At 40.2% G+C, this 14,505-nt stretch overlaps 1 protein-coding gene across 1 annotated transcript in view; it reads right to left on the reverse strand.

The window, feature by feature from the left end:
- The window catches only part of sh3rf1 (SH3 domain containing ring finger 1), a 48,749-nt gene that overhangs the window by 11,902 nt on the left and 22,342 nt on the right, over window positions 1-14,505 (reverse strand). The window contains exons 3-5 of the mRNA XM_026157752.1: window positions 6,754-7,029; window positions 6,163-6,258; window positions 2,215-2,520 (exon numbers count right to left, since the gene is read on the reverse strand). Coding sequence (XP_026013537.1) covers window positions 2,215-2,520; window positions 6,163-6,258; window positions 6,754-7,029 — 678 coding nt within the window. The remainder of the gene's footprint in view (window positions 1-2,214; window positions 2,521-6,162; window positions 6,259-6,753; window positions 7,030-14,505) is intronic.

A 14,505-nucleotide genomic window follows, 5' to 3' on the forward strand; every position in this document is an offset into this window, starting at 1 on the left:
GCTTTGAACCCTGCGGCTTTTAGTCAGGTGCGGCTTTTCTATGGATTGTCCGTGATTTTTGTCATATCGTAAGACGATTTGTTTTGTGTGTTCCGCTGTTGTACGGCACTACGTTGCCTGGCGGAAGGATCGGGGTTCAAGAGTGGTATGTTAGTCACATGTCCGTCCGCCAGGCAACGTAGTGCCGTACGAAGTAGCGCGAAAAACAAACTTCAAAGTAGCGCTACGCGTTCAGCGGGAGTCGTGGATGATGAGCGGCGATAAACTTGCAAGTTATGCCCAAAAACCAAGTTATGCCCAACTCCACCGGTGGATTCTGACAGCGTGGAAAAGTGTGAAAACATCCACGATCACCAACGGATTTTGAAGGGCTGGACTGCTGCATGATGGAGAGGAGGACACCGCCACGGCCCTTCTGAGGGTGTTCGACTCTGACACTGACAATGAGGATTTCTTTGGTTTTGAAAGTGACAACGAAGGAGAGAAGAAGAGTGGATGACGAAGCCATCATGAGCCTGTTTGTATCCGACACTGGAGAAGAGGACTTTGGTGGTTTTAGAGCGCAGGAAGAAGAGAAAGATGGTGAATGACTGACTTTTCTTCTTGTTAAAGCTGTGTCACTGCACCTGAGCCTAAAAGGTAGGCCGAATCTATTGTTCTGGTGTGCTGTAGGTTATTGTTATGTACTACATGTGCAAATATGTACCCATAACTTGTTTTTCAAAATATTAATAAAAGTGATGTCTCCAAACAGCCATCTCTTTCCTGACAATTCCCTTTGTGCATATTCTCTTACATATGATAAGTCAACATTGAAACACCTGCGGCTTTTGGTCAGGTGCGGCTAATGTATGTACAAAACAGGATTTTCCCCTGATTTTAGCTTGTGCGGCTAATATTTAGGTGCGCTTTGTAGTCCGGGAAATACGGTATATAAAGTCTACAGGCAAACTGGCTCCCTTATCTGTGACTTTTGTAAACACTTTCCTGATATGTTTATGTCTTCTATCATTAGTTTTATGTGATACTAAATGCAACATGGCCACAAATTTTAAAATTATGGTTCTCGTTGCTATCAACAAGCGGGACAAAGCATGGTAGTCACTGTGTGACTGACAAGTCCCTAGCCAATAAGCATGCACCGTCCCAAGGTTTCACAGATACATCTGCTTTGATACGATTTCCAAAAACTAAGAATGAGATGGGAAAACCTGCTGCTTAAGACTCAGTAGCAGTTAAATAAGCAATAGTGGATGCTAATGACTAAAATAAGAAAAGGCATAACAGGTCCCTTCCTATTATGCCGAGGAATTTAAACTACCAGTAAGTATCAGGGAATCCACCTTCCCCTAATAAAACTAACTAGATTAGTTCAGCACCATTTATAAAATTACTTGAAATGAATTCATTACAATTTAACAGCCTTTACTTCCCTTTGATAAGCAACAACTATTTGAATTCTTTTCAAATACCATTTTCTTATTATTAGATGCACAAACTTTAAGAAACGGACAGCTCCAGGCCAAGTTAAACCCACAAAACATTTGTCTTGCACAGCACCAAGTCAGAGCTCAATCACAGCCGGCTGGCAACCACAAGGCAGCTGTGAGCTGCCGTCATGTCAGGGTTGGTGTGGAAACCTTTAGGGCTAAGCTGGAGTCATTTTTGTGGATGAGTGGAGTCACGCATCCATGATTTCAAACGCTCAGATGGAGCAATGGCCTGTTTGGTATGACGGGGGGAAAGGGAAGTCGGCCTAATTGCTGACAGAAGGAGAGTGAAGCCTCTGAAAAGCAATAAATATCTTGTGGAAAAAAGAGCTGAAGCTGGTTTCTGTTTTTCCTTCTTTTTCTTTTTTTCAAGTTATGCAATTACAGACCAGGGAACAGGATATTTACAAGTCAGCTGGTTAAATGACTCATCTCAACCAGAATCATGGAGTGAAGAGGAATGTACATTTTTCAACTCTGTGTGTTTAAAGCAGACCCATTATTCTCATTCCTAACTGCAAATTCTTATTCTTGAACTCTGTTAGAGAAGCTTTGCATGACTTATGGCTCAAACTAATCCTTGTTTATCTAATGCTGGGTTTTGCTCCAGCTCTGACTATCTGAAAAATCCTGTGTGTAACATATGTTTGGGCACGTACAACCCATCTAAAAAATTTTGTATAGCATCATTCAGAGGCAACAGCACTCCCCAATGGCATCATACCTGTGAAGGTGCGCTGCAGGAGAGGCCCCCGCTGATCTCTCCGATTCGAGCTGCTGCCGTGGGGTTGCTGGAGCTGATGAGGACCGGACCGCTAATCTCCATGGAGTGGCGCTGGGGGGGAGGTGCTAGCATGGGTTTGTGCGACATGGTGAGAGAGGTGAAAGAATGTCGTTTCTTGCTGTTCTTCTTCTCCCCTACCCGGTGGGCACCATTTGTCTGAGGCCCTGAGGAGGCCCCTTCCCCGGAGTCTCCACTGGAGTCGGACGGCTTGTCCAACTCTATAAGCTGCCGAGCTGCCGAATTGAACTACAAGAGAGGAAGAGAGCCAGCAGGGTTATGAAGAGAGGAGTTGGAAGTAAGTAAAATGAAGGACTGATGGGGGAAGAAGCATTAAAATGATCACGAAAACTGTCACTCTCTATAATTAATCTTATTGTCATGGGAAGTCTCTCTTAATGTATTGACTGGAGAGGGTGAGGAAAAGAACGTGCCCAAGTTGGACATCACATTTTCAGTCCTCTGTCTCACATTTGTCTAACTTACATATGTCTACACAATTCAATTTAACTCAAATTATTCACCCATAAACACAAGAAGTGAATTTTATACCAATATAGAGATTCTGTATCAGCGTCCAAGAGCTTTGAAAACATGAATAAGCTCCAATGTCAGCACTGTCACCTTTACAGACACAAAAGAGGTTGCTGCTTGTCAAGCTTATAATTAACTAAGACAAAAAAGCTTTTATGCACTTGAAATTCTTTACAAACTTCCTAAAAACACATTTTTACATATTTGCTTTCATGCAATATTTTGTAGTCCTATCGTCTCACCTGCATCATTTATGAATAGCTGTTCAGCTTTGTGTTAAAAATGCTTTTACATTGTTATTAGTATTATAATGAATTTAGGATTCTTTTATTGGTTTTTAAATCTTTAAATGGTCTGGCACCTGCGTATCTGTCTGATTTGCTGAAGCCCTATGTCCCCACTCGTTCACTCCGGTCAGCTGAGCAGCTGTTGCTCTCAGTCCCCAAATCACGGCTGAAACTGAGAGGAGACCGAGCGTTCTCGATCGTGGCTCCTAAGCTTTGGAATAATCTTCCTCTTCACATTAGGCAATCGACATCAGTGCTGGTTTTTAAATCCGGATTGAAAACGCATTTTTATTCACTGGCTTTTGACTCAGTGGTTGACTGACTTGTATTTTATTGTTTTTGCTATGTTTATTATTTTATCGTATTTATTATTCTCATGGTATCTATTATGTTTCTATTGTTCAGCACTTTAGTCAGCCTTGTGTGTTTTTAAAGTGCTATATAAATAAACGATGATGATGATGATGATGATAATCTGTGTTGACTTTTTTCTCTGTCATGTTTTCCTCCGTTTTAACTTCTGTATGTTTTTGATCCTGATGTCTGCCCATCTGAATTTAGTATTCTGGTTTTGCTTTTTTGTAAAAGGACTTTGTGAAGATGCCATATAAATAAAATTAAGATAACTATTATTTTTTCTATATAAAACCAAAACAAGGTCTTAGTTAAAGCCTCGGTCACAAAGGCCTAGAGACCAGTTGGCAACTCCATGGCAACCTTTGATCGCTAGTTTAAAAAAAAAAAAAAAGCGGATCCCCTGACCAGTTAGTGAGTAGCTGTTTGGGGCTGCTTCCTGTCATGGGATGAAAGCTTGTGCCAACACATTTTAAAGGGTGCAATTTTTACTTTGAAGAAGACAGTTCTCTGGTTCTGGTTTAAATTGCACTTTTAGTTTTACTATCAGTCAGGGAGTAGTTAGCCAGTATTTGCAGACAAATCGGTATATTCCATACAAACTATGACCGACCACAGCAATCAAAGTGATCAGCAATCAAAGAAATCACAAGGACTTTGGCGCAGTACCTTCTTTGTGACCAATTTTACTCAGTGACAGAAATCACCCCCCACAAACCTCTCGCCAACCAGTAGGCAAACAATAAGCATTTTTCCCCCAGTGGCTGGGGGTTACAGGGCAGGGGTCACTGAATGTCTTCCTGGCATGTGTGTCTGTGGTTTAACCAAACTAAAAATAATAAAAAGCAATAATTTTGACAATTTTTCCCTTACAAAACACACTAAAGTACACTACAATATGAAGACAGCCTCTTTACCTTTAGTCAAATTTGTCAACACAATTAGCATTAGGTTTGTGCACACATTTTTTTTGACTAATATGACTAAGGATGACTTTTAATACATTAAAATAAACTGAACTGAACAAACAAATACTAAATTATAATATTTCTGCTGTTCATGATACATCTTCTGTGCAGGGGGCTTTAGTCTGAAAGAGTTGATGGTTCAAAGCCAGCTATGAAACCACAGGCTTTTTAACCCTTTCAGGCACCATAATGTATGACTGACAGTGAGGTATAAATCAAAGAAGCAACACTAAAAAGGGTTCAGTTAATCACAGGGTGTGCTTACTTGCTGTCACAGGTTGCCCCAAGCAGCTCTGTCTACTTAGGACATAAAAGCTATGCATTACACTCAGATCCTGTGCAGGTTCATCACTGACATGTCAGCACATTAACAAATATACATGCAGGATTAAGAGCAAAGCACCAGGTGAGAGCCCTTCATCTCATTAAATTATAAGGCCAACTTTATAGATTAATTCATATGCACAACTGAAGACGCAAAAAAAGCCCCTGAGGCGATGAAAAAAAAAACTATGACCTAGATATTCACTGGTTATGCAGAGACAAAGAACATTTTAGGTCGCTGTACATTTGCTATGATTCTGCCACTGTTTATGAAACCAGAAAAACGACTGCCTAGCATCGAGGGGAGAAGACAACAAAATGTTCTATTCTGCAGTTTCAGTTGTTAAGATACAAAATGATTTATAGCCTTGGAAACACTGCATTCTGCTTCTGCAAAACCCCCACTCAGTGTAGAAAAATATGAGTATAAAAGGACAGAAAACATACAACAGCAATAAAAAAAAAATGCCAAAACAAAAACAAAAAAACAACTGTCACAGCTTTGAAAAACTTGCACAGACTAACCTCAAGATTCTTCCGCAATCTAATTGATGGACACCATGTCTCCACCAAATGCATTTAAATCTATAATGTTTCTATAATAATTTATATAGATTATTTTGGTGAGTTGCCCAGTTTTGGAGATATACTGACTACAGAGGTGCATGATTTCTAATTAATTAAACCACAAAACGTGACTTGAGGCGGTCAAATTTCAAAAAACAAAAAATGTCAGCAGCTGTAGACATCATCATCCAATTATCCAAAAATGTGAACAGTTTCATTTAGGAAACTTTTGTTTTTTGCTTCCTATGGTTTACATCTGCTATCAAAAGAAGGTTGAAGAGGGCTAACATACCAGCTCAGCCCAGTAGGTATAACTAATCCAAAATGTACCAATGAAACATCTTGAACACTTAACACAACCACCAGCCTGAACATCTGACACAAAGCAGGATGGATCCACGATTTCCATTTCGTATTATATATTTGGGAAACTGATCATTCTCTGCAAACTCTACAGAACCCAGTGTGTGGAAATCCCAGCTGCACATAATAAAGTGGTCAATGAGTGCATATTTAAGAGGAGGCAGACATTTGCAGAGCGAGTCGCACCTATTTGATCTTCACGTGAACAGTTTCTTCAAGTGAAAATGAAATGATCTTTCAAGGGCAAAGATTTGCTTAATTCAGTCTAAATTATTCCTAAAGCTTTTACACGAGACTGTCAGTGAGACCGCGACTGTCTAAATCTTCAAAGACGTTTTTAATGGTTCAATGAAACATAAGCATTTCAAAAGGATGCGGAGTATCATACATATTTTGTGAGATATATAAGGAAGGTGTTCAAAGGAACTGATCTTAGTGAGACACCTGCTCCTGGAGCGATTGGTGACACTGTAGAGTCCCGTTAGTCGTCTTACCTCAACATACGAGATGGGGAAAATTCCAATTTTATCTCCCAGCATTCCCTCGGCCCAGTTTTCATCTACTCTGCGGATCACAGTCAGGATATCGTCCTGAAATTCCAGACAGACAGGAAAACACTCATTAAGGATACTGCTAACTAAGAGAGTTTCTCATCCTTGAGGAACAAACACTGAACAGAAATAATGAGGTGGGTGCAAAGTTTTATTAAACGGTACATGCCCACGAGTAAAAACACAGGGGTCATTGTGTTTGGAAAAATACTTAGTAAGCTTGTTTAGGTTTTTGCTCATGTGGCACAAACTGATGAAAGAATAAACAGCAGACCATGACCCAACAGCTGGACAGACATAACTGCTTAATTATTGTAGTTAAGACGTTCCTAATTACAGCTGTTCATCAAGAAGTCTGGCTGAAAATCTAAACCATTTCTCTGGGCGTCAACAACCCTGACATTCCAACATACACACAAAACCTGAGTAAATGAAAGCTTAGAAGAAAGAGTGTCACTGTAATGAGAGGTATTTTTGTTTTACTACACTGATCATGTGGCAGAAGTGTGGGTTTGGAGTGCTGCTGCGCCTCACCTTTGAGAAGGGCAGACAGTCCTTGTCGGCCTCTTTATCTTTGAGCTCAAAGTCATAGAGAGCTTTGCACTGAGGTGGCGGCTGTGGCAGCGGCTTAATAACTTGGACAAAGTTGGTGGGGAAAAAGCCGTGGACTCCACCCATCTCACCGTGGTACCAGTTCTCATCCACTTGTCGACGCAGGATGATAATGTCACCCTTGCTGAATTTGAGGTCTCCTTGTTCCTTGCCATCGTAGTTGTAGAGCGCCTTGGCACACGGGAGCTGGGGTACGCCCTGAAAACCGAGGGGGAGAGAAAAGATTGAAAAACTTAGTTGTGGACAGCTGCATATAAAGCTCAATCATTTTGTGCCTGAAGCATGTGTAGGAGAAACTACAACACACTTATATGATGCAAAGATGCAGAGTGACAGGGTTTTCATGAGTCAATATCAATATGAAAGCAAACAGCCAACAAACACAAGTCAGTGTACTGATGACAATGGCCAATTTCTCAGGACTTCCACAGCAGCCAGCAGATATCTAGAGAAGTCATTACTTATTAATGCAAAAACTAAATAATAAAAAACATGATAAAAAAAAAAGCTAAATGACATGTATATATGATGAATAACGTGGCAGAAGGACTATCCACAGTTTAAATTTATAATGGCTTGTGTGAATTTTTAACTGACTCTTAAGTAGATGCTAGAAGCATCTTGCATTTATGAGACAGAATACTTTAAATCTTGTTTTCTTACCAAAAATGTGCACGACAGCAACCACAATAGTTATAAAACATAACATTTTAAATGATTATAATTCGAAACAGCTTTTTTAATTGTCCTGGTGTGAAAACTGAGAGAAGTCATGTAAATAAAATGCCTGTCCAATCCTGTCAAGTCTGACTTGAAATCAGACGGGTTGTTTAGTCTCTTCTGCCCAGTGCTGGAGCCAGTGGGACTACTACTTATCTTTACGACTACTTATCTTTTTCAGCTGTTTAAGCAGGAAATGGATAGATGGATGGATGTTATTTGTACAATATAGTGAAATTCCATATATGCTCCAAAACATTTCCTGTTGTGTAGTTTTAACATTTCTTTAGTTGGAACAACAAAAAACGGTAAAGAAAAATTAATAAAGTCTGACATTTTAAATGGAAATTGGACAGAATCCACACCAGGACCGTAGCAGTGGCGGACATGTAGCTCACAAGCATGCATTCAGCCCCTACATGAATGTATTCAGGGCTGTAACAAGTTCAAAATAAGGTTGAAGATTGAATTTTGACAAACCTACTCTCCTAAAGGACCATTAATCTGCATGCAATCAAAAGCCTGATCAAACAGAACTTGTGGACTACGCATATATTCACCCGTTTATCGAGATTAGGAAAAGCAACAAGTGCTTTTCACACTTATAGTGTGGCCGCGGCTGGTTGTGAGGAGAGAGCGTCTTCAGAAGGCTCAGGGCCCTGCTCGCTTTATCTTGCAGAGGAACTTTTTTTTTTTTATCTCAGCCTGCTAGACCAGAGTCCTGAAAGGCTCATTCAGGCAATGACAATCCAAGTAAAGAGGGACAGCAAGTAAGGGGGAGAAGCAGCATAGAGGATAGAGAAGCATCAATGTTCTCTATTCAGGATGGGTGTCCATGAGGAAGGCTTCAGTCCAGACAACCCCCACCATTTATCATGCTGCTCCCTTTGGAGTGATCAGAATCACAAATGCTATGTAACAGACTGGAAAAAACTGATAGTGTAAAATACACAGAGTAGAGCCTGCAATGAAGACTCAAGTAGATACAAGAGAGTGAGGGGTTAAAAAAGCAGAGTTTGGAGCTCTGCAGTCTTGTTAAAAACTAATGAACTGTTTAAAGCCTCAGTGGAGAGTAAAAGTACAGAGTGAACCATGATGGTGAGCCAGGGTGACATTGCCCTGCTGCAGAGAATCACCCAGCCTGAAGCACAGAGCCAATCGCTCTCCGACTCTGCTGGTCTAGCCTGTGGGAGACAGAGAAAGGGGAGGAGCGGTGCTGCAGCCCCCTGCACACTGCACTGGAACTGGGCCTCCTTTCAGGGGGAAACGGGGCTTTTGAGCCCACCCAGGCCTGGCAGGGAGTTTCGTGATGAAAATGCAAATGAAAGTGCAAACTCTGACATTTTTGTTTTAAAATGACAGACCAGGTTCAAGCCATACAAAAACAAGTGGATATAATTACATTGTAAATATAAAATGCTTGTCCCCCTCAAACTGGGACAATTGTAACCACTTGTTTGTACACTGAGGCCAGGACTCAATAAAAACCCTTCAGCAGTAGCGCAGTGTCCAAAATCAGCACTCTTATGCAATCGCTTCTGTACACAGTAAAAGTCATTCAACATGCTAATCAAGTATAAAAACTCTACTGGAAAGAGGCTCATTGAAAGCCATGTAAATTTCAGATTTTCCAAATAATTTCATCAATCTGGACCATTTTTTAAAAAAATGCATAGATAAAATAATAATATGGTCAACGGACCTTAGCAATGGATGCTTTGTCAGCTTTCTTTTTTTTTGATGGAGCTTTTCACTGAATATAACAATAAACTTCATTCATTTGTCCACTACAGCTGATCGTGCCCACTCAGGATAACATTCGTGATTTGAGCAAACACAGAAGTAGCTCTCAGTTCTGAAGAGAGTTTTAAAAACAACTTAAAGAAGATTTAAAGAAGACAAGGCCGAGAGGAAGACAAACGCAGGAGAGGCGTGCAGTCAACTTTCAAAATAAAGGACCTGATGCAGAGGAAACGCAGTACCTCTGAAGCAATCCTGGCATGATTTTAAAGCAGAAAACAAACCCGCGACACACATTAGGGGTACTTCCTTTACCACCAATTTGTGATTTCAATCTCCCCCTCATGCCTGGTGAAAGGAGGCACTCTTATTCCAATTTCTACTTCCATATTTGTATTTTTTTTTAAATTCTACTAGAGTAGCGTTAAATGATTTCAAGTATAGAAAAATGTTCATTTATTTTATAATGCACCCACTTAGTTCATCATCTCCCAGAAACAAGCTGTTGGAAGCTAGATGCAAGAGTGTGCATAAGACTGTCTTAAACTGGGGGTGGGGGCTAATATCCGGTGCGAATCCATGGAGACAGTGCTGTTGTTTCTGCAGGAGACTTTCATAAAGAAGCACCATCAACCCTGACCAAACATCACCCTGGAGAGCACAAGAAGCTTCTAACAGGAACATATGGCGAGCTAAAGAGCTTCAACCACATGAATGCTATATAAAAAAAAGAAGTCTCTCTCTCACACTCACACACACACACACACACACACACACACTCACACACACACACACACATTACATAAACACACAAGTGCACACAAATCATTCTCATCTCTATTGCTTTTAACCCCTCCCTGGGGGCAGGATGGGAAGTGTACATCTCTGGATGAATGTTGCTGTGGAAAAAGCGCTGTCCCGATTTCAAGCTCAACTGCCAGACAGCCAAGAGAACAGCCATCTACAACACAGGATTTATTTTGGTCAAATCAAGTCGTCTTTTTTTCATTACAAGACTTCAATTGTTCAACATCTGCAGTGAAAGTTTATAGAAGTGATTATACAGCAACAGCAGCCACTGTCGTGTTGCTGTAACACAAGGTCGCTACTTTAAGAATACGCAGATGGCTAATGACTCTTAGCCTCTTTAAACATTTATAATCCATGATTACCAACAGCAGCAAAGTCCCACTTCAGCCCCCAAAAAGCAAAAGAGATAGTTTGCAGGCCACAAGACATTTGAGGGACATTAATTTTTCAACACCAAAATCACTAAGAGTGTTACTTAGGGACAATTTAATACCACCCAGCTGCTAAATTTCAGCTAAAATAGTAGATAAGTGGTGTGGTGAAAGAAATATTTAGGTTTGCAGACACTGTATAAATAATTACAGTATGAGCACTGAGAAAGCACAAGTTACACCAGGCAGCTGTTTCATAACCCCATTAGACCGCATTAGGTTGTTAATACTTGTAGTAGTTGTTATTGCTACCCCAAAACAAAACTTAAATAATAATTTCTGGTGAATAAAGCACCACTGCAGATTATAAATAATTAAAAAGAAAATGTAAAAGGCCTGCATTATAGAGGACATCTCTTGGAACTGAGGCTACAAGCTCACAGGCTAGCTTTCAATGTCAATCCCACAGTAAAGCCCACTCTATTATCGTTTTTGAGTCTAGTGGGATCATAATTTACAAAATAACATTATGTTAAATTCAATATGACTTGAAATTACCAAATGAAACCATACATTTTTGTTACTATATTTTTTTTAAACAACCAGAGTGCTCGCCACCTGCTGGTCAGTATAGGAATTAAAGGCTTGAGGCACTTTTTCCATCGGTTTCACTTTTCAAACCCAGAATCTGTCCTCTTGTGCTACTGAATTTTAGGCATTTTATGGGTATTTTTTACAATGACTGACTAACTAGAGTCATGGTTTGCACCAGTCCACTGCTGTTTTATGAATTCAGATTTTCTTCCATTACACTTTTTTTTAAAAAAAAATCTGAACTGGAAGGCATGCAAACAGGCACAGGCAACTAGCTAAATCAACTGATGTGGGAACTGCTCCAAGAAAAAAAAAAGTCAAAGGAAAAGAGCAAAGGAAAAAGGGTGTCCCAGTGAAAAGAAACTCAACTTGAATCCTCAGGATCCAGGTAACAGCAACATTACTAACATGAAACAAGACTCAACTGAACTGGAAGGTAAAATTCGCTGCTCGATTTGTAAAATATATGGTGCCGAGGTGACAGATATATGGAGAGCAGCAATGGAGATACGGGGGTAAGATGCTAATGCAGCTCAATGAGATTAACATTAAGCAGGGAAACGGATAAGAAATTGTCATAGTTAAAAGTAATTGCCAAAAGAACAATCAGACACAAAAGTAGGACTTGTGGTTCCTCCCCAGTTTTCAAACATGAATGTTATAGTGTGATGTATAAGCAGTAACAAGTGGGGGAAAATTGCACTAGAAGCTGTGAACACTAACCTGTGTTTATACACTGGAAAGCGGTACAGACAGATCAGAGAAAGCGAGAGAGCCAAGCCCAAATGTGCAGAGCATCAGCTGGTGTGAGCAATAACTCTTGTATTGCAGATAATGCAATTAGACCTGTGCACTAAAGGGATTTAGCTGTTATAGTGTTCCCTTCCACAACACTGGATTATAACTGAATTACTCGAGTTTTACTCTACAGCATAGCAACACGTCAACAACCAGCGAGTAGGCATGCATAAAATGTATGCAATGTCATGGAGGAAAGACTAGGTCGTATGGGGATAATTGTACTAACAGCTTGCCTTTACACATGTCATGTTTGCAAGAGACGTTTTAAAGAAAATATAGCAGACCTTTCTGTGAGACTGTTGCACATGGTTCCAGCACACTGTTAAACTGTTATGACGAAAAGGTTCATGCAATCAACCACCTCTCCAAAATAAAAATAAACTCTGAACATGATCAAACGTACTGCAGGGTTTTTCCTGGCTCAGAATCGCTGTTTGGAGGGTGTCTACCCACAGCTGCGAGAATAATTGTCCACATACACTACAGGCAGTGAGTTCAGCATTTCCCACAGAATTAGGACTGTATTCGAGGAGGTAACGGGGGGGCACAGGGCACTCATGCATTAGCACGTGTGAGCACTTGAGAAAGGTTTTACATCTGTGCTTTTCTAAAGCAGTTAATAAAGAATACACTTTGTGACAATAAATAATAGAGAACCAAATAACTGCCTCTTCACTGAGTTTTCTCTTTCCATGGAAAGACTCAGACTCCACCATCTTGAGCCGTAGACGGTGACGGCACTCTTTGTTCTACTCTTTAGCCTTGATGAGTGGCATATGAATGAACCAGTTCTCCACCTGCTGCAGGTTCTGGTTAGATTGGTCCACCAGCTTACAGTAGAGAGAGGAGGGACTATGAATGCCAGCTGCACTTCATTAGAGCTGAAGATCATCCAACCGCAGACAGACAGATGATGAGAAACACCTCAACAAGGACCTAGCCAGCCAGGTAGCAGGATTTAAAACAAGAGATGGGAAGCTAGATTGTTAGCAGTGCCAAGACTTTCAAAATAAGAGCAAGGGGTTTGCCTACCCAAGTAAGGTCTATATGTGGGAAACATGTACTTGACAAAAATAAACAAAACAGTTACTTTTGAACATTTCATAAACAATAATGTCTCTCATGCTTTAGTAAATGCAAAATGTAACAAAACTTATTGATAAATGATTAATATTAACCAAAAAAATCCTTTATTTTTTGTTAATACTGATTATTTTGTAAAAGAGTTTTGTTTTGGTTTTTTTTTTCAACACAAGCTACACTCGTTTATCGCGCATGTACGTATAAACAGAAACAGACAAAAATAGTTTGTACAATTAAAAAAAACTGTAAAAATAAGGACAAAACATGAATCAGACAAATACAACTTGTTACGGCACTATAGTTGTTCAGTTAATATCTTCCATCTAGGTTTGCTTATTACAGAAGTCTACATCATTCACCACTTTATCACTCTGTAATCATACCGAGAGTGACGTGACTGAAGTTCAAGCGAGTGGGAACTTCACCGATACACAGATGTTCTGACTTAGACTCACACAGTATGTGATATTTCACATAGCGGTCAATAATTCCCCAACTATAAATCAATCTTTGAATTGTGTGCTTGGGAGCCAGGGAACTACTGTTGTTAGAAGATTAATCGATTATGAGATCAGAACTAACTTTGTAACATTTGATTATATAATCAAATCCAGCATAATAAGTGAAGGCCTAATTACAAAAATAATTTTATTACATCACTGAAGTAGAACGAAGGATTTCCCCTTTGGTTTTCTTCTCGTAACTACATTTTGGGGTTTCCGGGAATTTCTTTTTGCAGGAAAAATTCTACACTGCGTAACAACTGCTTCTGTTGTACACAATCTGTGTGTACAGCTGCAACATCAGGGATACAGCTAACTTTTGCTCTGTCAGCAGTCCAAGGGTTATGTGTAACCACAGCAGACAGAAACCTTTACCCCCTATGTGCAAGTGCCAGACATTACTCCACTCCCATATGGGCACCTCCAGATTCTCAGCAGGAGGTGGAAGAATGAGCAGAGGGGTACTACTGCCAAAACTGTGTGTGTATGAGGGGAGGGGTGTGGGGAGGAGTGTGGGGGTGTCTGTCCGTCTGGTTTGCCCAACAAATATTTCAAGGCCAAGACATGTCAAGCGTTCTACAAGAGCAGCACAGGCTCCATCTGCCAAACTGACCAGGTGGTCATAGGACATTTGTTGTTCATCACCAAGTTGCTGTTAAGTAAAGATCTTGCCACCAACGCTGCAGCACAAGCACTGACACATGATGGGAGTGAAAAATTCTCAGGCCATCTTGTTTCCATTAGTTTAAATTGATTCCTAAAGGTCTTTTTAATGACCATTGCAGAGTGGGCTTTTATCACCGCTTCCGCATAATGTCTAAAAGGCTAAGAGTTTCTTGGCATGAAATGCAGAAACAAAAAAAGAGGGGCATACAAAGGGCAGTGATGTCAAGCTTATGAAAGCCAGGAACGAGAGATGTTAAAGAGCCAAGATGTTAAACAAAATGTGCCAACCACACGAGTGAGCAATCTGATCCAGAAAATCTGAAGCTGTTAGTGTTATAAACTTTTTGTCCTAAGATTTATTTTACTGCACATTTCCTTTCAGTGTT

The sequence above is a fragment of the Astatotilapia calliptera genome, chromosome 23 (genome assembly GCF_900246225.1).
Source record: "Astatotilapia calliptera chromosome 23, fAstCal1.2, whole genome shotgun sequence".
NCBI lineage: Eukaryota > Metazoa > Chordata > Actinopteri > Cichliformes > Cichlidae > Astatotilapia > Astatotilapia calliptera.